This window comes from Sorex araneus, chromosome 6, assembly GCF_027595985.1.
Source record: "Sorex araneus isolate mSorAra2 chromosome 6, mSorAra2.pri, whole genome shotgun sequence".
Taxonomy (NCBI): Eukaryota; Metazoa; Chordata; class Mammalia; order Eulipotyphla; family Soricidae; genus Sorex; species Sorex araneus.
This window is the reverse complement of record NC_073307.1, coordinates 5,760,650-5,771,692: the sequence shown is the minus strand read 5'-3', so window position 1 is coordinate 5,771,692 and position 11,043 is coordinate 5,760,650. Positions and strand designations below refer to the sequence as shown.

Genomic DNA, 11,043 nt, shown 5'->3' with positions numbered 1-11,043 from the left:
TTATCTGGTCTGACCACCACCTTTCTTGTGACCCAGGGTGCCTGTATTCAAATTCCTTGCTCAGGGACAGATAGTCAAGTTATTCTATAATGCCGGCTCCTGTAAAAAGAGTCTTAAGAAAGCTAAATAGATTCCTGTGGTCTGTCCTCTCAGTATGTGTCAGGTGGGGGCCCGGGTAACTCTAAGCACAGTTGGACTTGCCCCAAACAGCAAAGCTCTGACACGGGAGTGTCTCTCAAATCTAGTACACACGTTTCACAAAGGAATTGGAGGGCCTAGGACTCGGGTGAGTTTGGTGACTGTCATGTTGACCCTGCCGCCCCAATGTCACTTCAGTCACTCTCAGCACTGGGCTCGAAGTTGCATGCCTGACTGTACATGGTGTGGTGCGTCCACAGCCAAGCTGCAGGCTACAGTGTGTGGAGAACACCCCCAGGCAGGGCAGAATGGGTGAGGAGGAGATGGGGGGCGGGCAAGAGTCCTGGAGAGGTCTGCCTAGAGCCGCCGTGGAGAGTGGACACCCATGGGACGCTGCATCCGGGGGCCCACCTGAGTGGCAGGAGCGGCCACCTTAGGACAGGTGTGGGGGCCTGTCGGAGGCCTTGTCTCAGGAGAAGGTTTGCGGGCAGGGGATTCACTGGTCGCTGGACGCAGGGGACCAGGCGGGGAGGGACAGGATGTGAGGTTCAGGGTAGCCCTGCCCTGTGAGGGCCCGGTGTGGGGCAGGAACGGCCCTGGCCCTGGGGCACCTGTCCCCAGAGGCGCTTGTCACTCTCCTGCCCATGTGTGACCTTAGGAATGTCATTCACGAGAAAAGGCACCTTGGCACAGTGGTGCGGTGGCGGGTGGGGTGGGGGCTTTCATCCAGGTATCACAGGACACGTCTATGAAAGTGGGAGTTGCATCGCCACTGGTCTTTGTGTGGTTCCTCTGGGGAGATGTCGGCCCGGTTTTACACCCTAAATAATTCAAAGGAAATTCCAAAGCTCCGGTACCTGTCCGTTTGTAGCATTTGCTGAAGCTCGAGGGTGCTCACACCGTTTTTCTCTCAACCTGCCGGGGCCACATCGCTTAGAAATCGCCGAGGGAGACGTCAAGTCTGTTTCTGTGCTGGGTAGGCATCACCTGGCAGAGGGGACCTTCGTCCTGGCAGAGCCTGCCAGGCTGGGGTTGGCGGCCAGCACTCAGGAATCATTCCTGCGGGTGCTCAGGCAACTCTATGGGATGCCAGGGTCGAACCCGGGTCAGCCGCGTGTAGCGCAAGTGCCCTGCCCATTGTGCTGGTCTCTGGCCCCTGAATCATCATTTTAATCTAATTCTCCGGAGTTCCTTGGAAGTGACTCTCACCTGAAATTGTGATCACCAATGCGGAAGGCGTTATTTCAGAAAACCTGAGCACACAACTCTCTGTTCCTGAGAACTCTCGCTCCTCCCTGGAGACAGGAAAGCCGGGGGGCAGGGGCGGGGTGCGGGCCGTCAGCTCAGGGCTGGGGCACGTATGTGCAGGTGGGAGCCCGGCTAACTCTAAGCGCACTTGGACTTGCCCCAAACAGCAAAGCTTAGACACGGGAGTGTCTCTCCAATCTAGTCCGCACGTTTCACAAAGCACATCGGAGGGTCTGGGACTCGGGTGAGTTTGGTTTTGGTGACTGGCATGTTGACCCTGCCGCCCCAGTGCCACTTCGATCACTCTCAGCACTGGGCCCGAAGTTGCGTGCCTGTCGGTGACAGGGTGTGGTAGTCCACAGCCAAGCTGCAGTGTACAGTGTGTGGAGAACACCCCCAGGCAGGGCAGAATGGGTGAGGAAGGAGATGGGGGGCGGGCAGGAGTCTTGGAGAGGTCTGCCTAGAGCCTCCATGGAGAGGGGACGCCCATGGGACGCTGCATCCCGGGGCCCAGCTGAGTGGCAGGAGCGGCCACCTTAGGACAGGTGTGGGGGCCTGTCGGAGGCCACGTCTGAGGAGCAGGTGTGCGGGTAGGGGATTCACAGGTTGCTGGCCGCGGGGGACCAGGCGGGGGAGGGCCAGGATGTGAGGTTCAGGGTAGCCCTGCCCTGTGAGGGCCCGGTGTGGGGCAGGAACGGCCCTGGCCCTGGGGCACCCGTGCCCAGAGGCGCTTGTCACTCTCCTGCCCGTGTGTGAGCTAACGAATGTCGTCCAAGGGAAAAGGCACCTTGGCGCGGCGGTGTGGTGGCGGGTGGGTGGGGTCTTTCATCCAGCTATGACAGGACACGTCTATGAAAGTGGGAGTTGCATCACCACTTGTCTCTGTGTGGTTCCTCTGGGGAGAACTAGGCCCGGTTTTACACCCTAAATAATTCAGAGGAAATTCTGAAGCTCCGGTGCCTGTCCGTTTGTGGCATTTGCTGAAGCTCGAGAGTGCTCACACCGTTTTTCTCATGACCTGCCGGGGCCACATCGCTTAGAAATCGCTAAGGAAAACGTCAAGTCTGGTTCTGAGCTGCGTAAGGCATCACATGGACAGAGGGGACTTTCGTCCTGGTAGAGCCTGCCAAGCTGCGGTTGGTGGCAAGCACTCAGGAATCATTCCGGCGGGTGCTCAGGCAACTATATGAGATGCCAGGGTCAAACCCGGGTCAGCCATATGTGGCGCAGGTGCCCTGCATGCTGTCCTGGTTCTCTGGCCCCTGGAATATCATTTTAATCTAATTGTCTGGAGTTACTTGGAAGTGACCCTTGTCTGAAATTCTGATCACCATCGCTGAAGGTGGTATTTGAGATAACCTGAGCACACAACTCCCAGTTCCTGAGAACAGTCGCTTCTCCCTGGAAACAGGAAAGTGGGGGGCAGGACCTCAGCTCAGGACTGGGGCACGAAGGTGGCAGGTGGGAGCCCGGGGAACTCTAAGTGCTGTTGGACTTGCCCCTAATAGCAAAGCTCTGACACGGGAAAGTCTCTTAAGTCTAGGACGCACGTTTCACTGAGCACATCCGGAGGGTCTAGGACTCGGGTAAGTTTGGTGAAACTCACTTTGGCCCTGCTGAACGCCTCACCCCGGTCTCTCCCAGCACTGTGCCTAGAGTCCTGGGCGTGCCAGTGATGAGGTGTGTTTTGGGAGTGGCCTCGGCAGAAGCCCAGGGTGTGTGGAGAGTATAAATCAGGCAGTGCAGTGTGGAGAGGAAGTCGTGCCGGGAGCGTGCGGGCACAGAGTGGGGGCAAGAAGAAGGGACGTCGCCAAGAGCAATGGGTGAGGAAGGAGGCCGTGGAGAGGGACGCCCGTGACGGTGGGGAAGACAGGGGCCGTGGGAAGTGTCCAAGGAGTAGGTGCCGTGCGGTGTGTGCGGAGGGTCGCGTGCCGGCTGGGCTGGGTGCGGTGTGTGGGGCAGGGAACGTCCCAGAACCTCTGGGCAGCGTGGGTTGCTGGTCTGGGGAGCGGCTGTGTGCAGCGGAAGAGACCCAGGTGGCCCGTGTGGAGAGGGATGTCCAGGGCACGGCGTGGGCCCTGTGGCCGGGCAGCCCAGCTGTGAGTGTGCAGACGCCATAGGGGGGGTCCACTGTGAGTGGGCAGGAACGGCCACCCTGCGGACAGGTGTGGGGCCTGTCAGAGGACGCGTCTGAGGGGGGATTCACTGGCCACGCTGGCCGCAGGGGACCGGGCTGGGGCAGGAGAGGACAGGCTGTGAGCTGCTGGTGAGGCCGCGAGGGCCCGGGAGGGGCAGGACCGGCCCTGGCCACTGGGCACCTTCACCAGAGGCGCTTCTCACTCTCCTGCAGTGTTGACTCATTTCTCCCTGCCAGCTGTGAGGTGAGGACTGTCCCTCCGCCGGGAAAGGAGCTGAGCGGGCGCGTTCCTAGACTGTTAGGTCCCGGGAGGGAGTCCTGCTCGCACATTGACCAGACAGACGCAAGGCTGCAAACCAAGGCCCCTTTCTTGCTAGCTCAGCCTAGGGTCCGAGTCTCACCCAACGCAGTGGCGTCTGGACAAAGGACCCTGACTCCGAACTCTAAGCAGCTTATGTAGGCTTTGGTAACAGAACCGCCTTTTCCCTAGGAATTGGCAGTGTGTGTCCCATTCTGGGCCCTGTCCCATCCCCTGACCTCAGGGCCCAACACTTTGTTTCTAATTCTTGGTCCCCGTCCAGTCCCGAGACTCCACTCCCTCGGCCCTCTCTGCTGGCCGGCGCCACTGCCCAGGCCCCGACTCTGGTAGGCTCTGCCCCGGGGCGGTTTACCTGCCCGGGGTGACACTGTTTCCTGAGGAGTCGGGACTTTCTGATGCGGGGAACCGAGACTTAGGCCTGCTGAGTTTCGGCCTTAGAGTGGATCGTGTCACGGCCCCTCTTCAGCCTTATGAGACCCATCACTGATGCCCCGAGTCTAGGCCCAGGAAGGGCTCCCTCTGTCCCGGGGTGTTTCCCGCCTTGGGGGCTTGTCACTCGTCATGGTTCCCTTGGGGGCTCGTCACGGCACCCCTGAGTGTCTGAGCGATGCCATCAACGTTTCTCCTGTTGTTGCTTATGTTTCTGGCCAAGGCAGGGGCGGGAGGGGGCGTGCGAAGGTGCTGGGAGCTCTTCCGTCCTGCTCCGGTCATCCTGCTTAGGTGGTCCTGCCCCTCCCCTCTCGCAGCCAGGCACTCGGGTTCTCTGCTTCCCTTATTGGGTGGGAGTGGGAACCCTGTGGAACCCTTATTTTTTCCCTGTTTTTTTTTTTTTATAGCTGTCAGCCAGAGTCAAATGACCACCACGGTTGACTCTATCCGAATAAATGAGCTGAACATGACGGAAACAGATGCCATCCCTGGGAGGTGAGATGTGTTCCTTCCCGATCTCTGCCCTGGGTGGCCCAGCTGTGAGCGTCGGGCTAACACCGGGCAGCCGGCTGGCCCTCCTGTCTCCGAGCTGCCCCCACCTGGAAAGGACTCGAGCTCAGATCCGAGTGATGGGTGGCGTTTTGGAGAAAGGGGAGAGGCAGGTGTGCAAGGGGCGGGAGGGCCGGGGTGGAGGGGAAGTTCAGGACTCCGGCACAGTCTCTGCCGGCCGCACCTGTGGCTGGACCAGATGTTCCCAAACTAATTTGGTCCGTGCCGCAAGTTGGGGGCCTGGGGAGCCCCTCAGCCAGCCTGGAACTCTGCCCGCTGTGAGGGAACGTGTTGAAACGCCCGGGTGAGGCTGTCCCCGACCCGGGAAGCTCCTTGAGGACCAAGTAACCATTTGCTTTAAACATGCACAGCGAAGTGATGGGTCCGGAAGAAAAGTACAAAATGAACCACAAGAAGCGAGGACTCGCTTTGATCTTCAACCACGATCGGTTCGACAGTCTCCTGGGCCTGCGTGACCGCCAGGGCACCTGCGTAGACCGGGAAAATCTCTGTTGCAGGTACCGTGTCTGGGTGCCTGTGGGCCGCGTCCTCCCGTAGGGTTGCCGGGAGGCTGGGAGCTCGGACACCAGCTGGGGCGATGCCCCTCACCTGTGCTGGCTCTGGCGTCCCGCGGGTCTGAACAGGTTCCCTGAGTATCACTTGAGGTCTTGGCACTGACCCCTGTGGCCCGCTGGTCAAGACTCACTGGCGGGCTCCCCAGGCCCCCAGAGGACAGGGAGGTGCCTTACCCACGTCTGCAGAATGATCATGTTTGTTTTTAAACACTGAATGTGTGGGGTTCTTTTGGCGGGGGATGGGGGGGCACACCTGGTGGCCTCCTGATTCTCACACAGAAACCACCACGGGTGGTGTGCGGGGGACCCTGTGGGGTCTCTGGGACTGAGCTCAGGTCGGCCCTGTGCAAGGCGGGCACCCTAGCCCCTTGGCTGTCACATTGGCCCTCGAGAGCAGCGCCTGAGTTTTGCACAAGCTGGAGCTCCCCCTCTACCACCTGGCTGGGTGCGCCCCTAAGAAACAAACAAAGCAAGTGAGGGCGCCAGAGTGGATTCTGGCCTTTGCCAGCACGTCCGCAGTCTAACGCGTTGTCAGAAACGTGTCTGTACCACGAGGGCGGCACTTGAGCCGTGAGAAACCCCAGAGGATTGGGGTGAGCAGGGAAAACCCTCAGCGTCTCATTGGGCGTCTGTTTCTCCCGAGGGGAAAGTCTGTGTGTTTGGTCTGGCTTGGGGGGCGCCCAGCTGTGCCCAGGGCTTCCTGCTGGGGCCTGGGGGGTCCTCTGGGCGGCCAGGGAGGTGGGCGCCCACCCTCTCTGCTACAGCTCTGACCTGGAGGGTCAGTCTGTGTGTCCTGTAAGTGGGCGTCCAGCCCTCGGTCCAGCCGGGCTGTGGGATGACTCAGAGTGGCCCCCAACTTCCCTCTCTGTTGCTCCCCAGGTTTCAGGATCTAGGTTTCGAGGTGAAATGCTACAACAACCTCAGAGCGAAAGATGTACTACACAAGATGTATAAAGGTAGGTGGACTCCCTCCAGTCTGGGGCGAGAGCCCGGCCTGGCCGCTCTGGAAAGACAAGCCGGACGGTCCGTGTCTGTCGCCAGGTTACCCAGGCCCCAGGTAGCAGGCTCCTCCTCCACGGCAGGGACCCTTGCAAACCTGCGGCCCCTGTGCCGACTAAGGTTCAGCAAACGCCTGGCTGGCCCGCAGCTCCAGATGGGAATACTGAGGCTGCTTCATACCACCGGTCAGGAGGACACGACTGACCACATCCCAGTGCTCCCTGGCCGCGGGCGCTGTGGAGCCACACTCCCATTGCCGTGTCACAGTGGGGTTGCTGGTTGAACAGGGCAGACTCAGAATTGCAGCAGGCCACGGGCTGCCCAGGGCTGGGCATGGGATGGCCAGCTGCCTGCAGACCATGCACGTGGGTTCTTGGGATTCTGACATCACGAAGCCCCTTCAGACCTTGTCTCCTCCCTGCCTTCTTTTCTCTGTCTGTGGAGAAAGCCGTGCTCTGAGCCGTGGATTCTCCTCTGGATGCTGAGCACTGACCGGGGTTTACCAAATAAAAACAAAAAGGCTCATTCCAGAATGTTCTAAGTAGCATATGACAAAAAAGCTCTGATTGCCAAAATCACTGGTTGCTTGAACAAGGCTCCCCATAGAAGTCCCCCGCATGAAATTTGTGTACTGTTTATTTCCACGTGCAGACATGGCTGCGATAGTTTAATCCTTAACTCAGTGGAGATTAACCACATGAAAGTCACATGAATGAATGTGATCTCTCATTACTATTGTTGGTGACATTTTTGGGACCTGAGGTATGGCCACCATATTCCCTGTAGTTTTTGTCATTATTCTGAGTTTTTTTGTTGGTTGGTTTGTTCTGGCACAGTGCTCATAGCTAACTCCTGGCTCTGTGCTCAGGATTCACTCCTGGAGTGTCTGCAGGGAGCACAGGGGGTGCTGACTGGACTCAGGTAGAGCTAACGAGCACTTGCTTCTCTCTGAATGTCAGCGTCAATCGCCAGCCACATGGATGCCGACTGCTTTCTCTGTGTTTTCCTGACCCACGGCGATGGCAATCACATTTTTGCCCAGGACGCTAGGGTGGAAATTTCCAAGCTGACGGACTTCTTCAGAGGCGACAGGTGTAAGAGCCTGGTGGGCAAGCCCAAGATCTTCATCATTCAGGTGAGACCGCCAGGGACCGTGAGGGCACTGACAGTCTCCAGAGGGACTCTCCGGGTGCTCAGAGGCTTTGGCATGCGGTCCCTGAGAGTTGCAACTTGAACCCTGGTCATAATCCCACTCTATCCTAGAAAGAATCATAAAGAGTCTCTGTCTTTAACCCCACAAAATCCAGGTGCAAGACCAGCCAAGACTGGGGACCTCACCGGCCAACTCCATTCTGGGCTCCCCTTGCTAAATGGTACATTCTAGAGTATTCCTCTTCAGGACAGTGGGCAGGTCAAACATGGCCCAGGAATGCGTTGCCCATTGTTTGAGCTGAGAGGGCTGGAGCAAGCCCCTGAGCATCCCCCCTAGATAGAGAGGCAAGGGTAGCACCATGACAGGCTCGCAAAAAAGCCGGAAGAAGCAAGACCTCGGTTTTGCTTCCAGAGTTCCTGGAAGTGAGTGTCGATACTTGGAATTGAGTCATGATTTCCAAGGAGTGAGAGAGCCAGCAGAGTCAACTAAGGGTTACAAATCAGATACAGACAGGGAAGTCCCCAGTATATAACCAGTCAGATGCAGGTGGGGAATAACCCTTTATCACCACTATGGAACTGATGGAAGTCTTACACAACCCTTAGCAACTCCAACTGAGAACCAGTCAGCTAAGTACAAGTAGTGGAAAGGCCCTCAGACCTCGGCCCAGGGTGGTCTGTGGAAAGTCCCTGTTACATAATGCTATGGTATAAAAGCTCCTCACTTTTGAGACACAGGGCCGCTCATTCCAAGAAGCCTCCCGCTGTGTGGGTGAGCCGGCGAGAGCCCTACCTCCAGCTAGTCAATAATGACCCTTTGCTTATTGCATCACCACTTGTCTTCTTGTGGTTCCTCCGGGGACATCTCGGCCTGGTTTTACACCCTAGATGATTCAAAAGAAATTCCGAAGCTCCGAAACTGTCCGTCGGTGGCATTTGCTGAGCTCGAGGGTGCCCACAGCGTTTCTCTCTCGACCTGTCGGGGCCACATGGCGGTTCTCGGGCTGTCCGTGAGCCAGAGGGCCATGCACTTCCCCAGCTGGCCCTGTGTCCCTCTGAGCCATGCTGGCATCAGTGGGTCCCCATCAGCCCCACTCCTTCCTGTGTCATAGGCATGTCGCGGTGACAAGCTCGAAGAGCCTGCCCAGCCCAAGGAGGAGGTGGATGCGACCCGCCTGCCTGACAGCAAGGAGACCCAGGTGGACGTGGCGTCTGTGTACACGCTTCCTGCCGGGGCCGACTTCCTCATGTGCTACTCGGTGGCCGAAGGTAAGTGGGCTGGGGGGTCTCTGGCTTCTCCTGGGGGCCCTGAGCGTCATCAGGACGAGGCTCCCCGCTGGCCAGTGGCCACAGCCACGGGGGCCGTTGGTGCCTGTGTTTTGATGCAGTACTGATGCACTATTTGTTCTGTACGTGATGTACTGCTTACTGACGTAGGTAGCACTGTAGCACTGTCCTGTCATTCATCGATTAGGTCGAGCGGGCACCCCGTAACGTCTCACAACAAATTGTGAGACTAGTTGTTACTGTTGTTGGCATATTGAATACGTCCTGGGAGCTTTCCAGGTGCTGTTGTGCGGGTGGGAGACTGTCGGTTTAGTAAGGCTAGTAATATAGCACATCCTGTGTGGAGCACTGAATTAGAAATACACTATGTAAAAATAAAATTTCCCCTACGCCTTATATAAAAGCTGTGCTTTATAAACTTGTTCATGATGATTTGTTACGGGAATTCAGTCTTCCAAACCCAATATCACCACCCTTACTCCAGTTCTCCCAACCACCCCTGAGCCTGCCCCGTGGCAGACCTTCAGGGACTCATTTGATAGCGCTCGGCTGACATCACACTTGACTATGTGAGCCCTGGGATGGCCTTGGGCTTCCGGTTCCTTTCATCACTCTCCCAGTTCTCAGCCTGTAGATGTTTCCCCATCTTGGTACCTCACTTTCACTTTCAGTTCTGATTTGTGCTTCCCCTCCCCCATCAGGCTAGCTAAATGTTTTCTGAGTCTGTATTCTCAGAGATTTAGCTCTTACTGTCCCCGTGGTCTCTGCTGTTTCTGCATGTTTCTTCTTTCATCTGCTCTCTAGTTCCCTTTAGGGTGTTAATTCTGGAGTTAGTCCATTTGCATCTAAAGCGATCAACTGACAGGTAATACTGAGGTTCAGTTTGCTTTATGATTGCCATGAGGTTCAGAAAACAATGTTGAACTCATTTACAAAGCACCTGTTCACTCCCCACCTTTTCCTCTTCTGGCCTTGGCTGCTGTAGTTTTCTGATCGACCTTCACGACCAGCTCTACAAACAGCAAACGTAGAGTTGAACTGAATCATCACCAGCGACACTTTGTTTCCCACTTGAACTTGAGATTATGATTTCCTGTAAGGCTGAATTCCTCTGGCCTGCCTAGCAAACGCTCTGCAGGAGGGTTGTCAGAATTGAAACGTGAGGATTCCTGCCTGGAAGCGTCTTAATTCCCCGCAGGCCAGCGTGGAGGGTTGCCGTCCTCCCATGGGTCGTGCTGCTGTCGGGGTCCTCCGGGTTCTGAGGTTTCTCCCCTTTCTCTCCGTTTGGGGCCCCTCAGGTGCGAATGCTCCTGTGCCTGGGCTTCAGTGGAGTGAGCGAGACCTCGCCCCGGTTGGTTTGTCCCCAGGCCTGATCGGCCCTTGGGTGGTGTCTGTGTCAGCAGGCTGTGGCCAGCAGTGTGGGGGGCTGTTGGGTGTCAAGTCTCCGGGGTCTGCTTCAGACGGGGGCACTGCTGAGGTGATGCCGTCCCAGAGTCCTTAATAGTAGCTGACGGCTTGGCCCTGGCTGACATGCCCGAGCTCAGCCTCTCCACTGTTTCCTGGGTGTCCCCCCCACTGAGGCAGGGACCCCCTGCCCGGCTCTCGGCGCTAGTCCAGTCGCAGCAGGGACCACTGTTATGAATAAATCCGTTCTCGCCTTTGAAAACAGTCCGGGGACGTGTCTGACCTTCTCCATGGAGCCCTCGAGCTCTCCGTCCCCGACCATGAAATAGTGCTTTGCCTCTTCAGGTTATGTGTCATACCGGGATACTCAGGATGGCTCGTGGTACATCCAGGATCTGTGTGAGGTGCTGGGGACGTACGGCACGACCCTGGAGATCACGGAGCTGCTCACGCTGGTCAACAAGAAAGTGTCCCGGCGCCGAGTGGACATCCTGGACATCAGCAAGAAAAGGGGCGCCAAGAGCAAGATGCAGATCCCCTGCTTCGCCTCCATGCTCACCAAGAAGCTGTGCTTCCTGCCCAAGCCCCAGTGAGCCGCGGCTTCATTCTCTGTGTCTGTCTGCAGAATGACTCCTCATTCATCTCTTGCATACACGAGGGCCAATCGCATGGTACAGCAGCTTAAATCATGGTGAAGGGGTTTTGGCTAAGATTGACAAACATTTTTAATGTTTGATTTTGATAGTAAATCACAAAATTGCTCTCCCCATTTTATAAATTTTTTATTAAAGCTTATGGCCTTTGAA

At 57.1% G+C, this 11,043-nt stretch overlaps 1 protein-coding gene across 1 annotated transcript; it reads left to right on the top strand.

Moving 5' to 3' along the window:
• The first annotated feature begins 3,159 nt into the window (after positions 1-3,159).
• On the top strand, positions 3,160-10,908 carry LOC101557941 (caspase-6-like). Its single transcript, XM_055143133.1, has 7 exons — positions 3,160-3,209; positions 4,679-4,766; positions 5,192-5,338; positions 6,275-6,351; positions 7,354-7,529; positions 8,659-8,815; positions 10,583-10,908. Exons 1-7 carry the CDS (start codon positions 3,206-3,208, stop codon positions 10,828-10,830), a joined length of 897 nt encoding a protein of 298 aa, XP_054999108.1. The 5' UTR covers positions 3,160-3,205; the 3' UTR covers positions 10,831-10,908.
• Positions 10,909-11,043: the final 135 nt, after the last annotated feature.

Excerpts from the sequence above, each read along its gene's own strand:
- LOC101557941 (XM_055143133.1), top strand. Across the intron at positions 4,767-5,191 it reads ACAGATGCCATCCCTGGGAG|CGAAGTGATGGGTCCGGAAG; the intron begins GTGAGATGTGTT and ends AAACATGCACAG. Across the intron at positions 5,339-6,274 it reads CGGGAAAATCTCTGTTGCAG|GTTTCAGGATCTAGGTTTCG; the intron begins GTACCGTGTCTG and ends GTTGCTCCCCAG.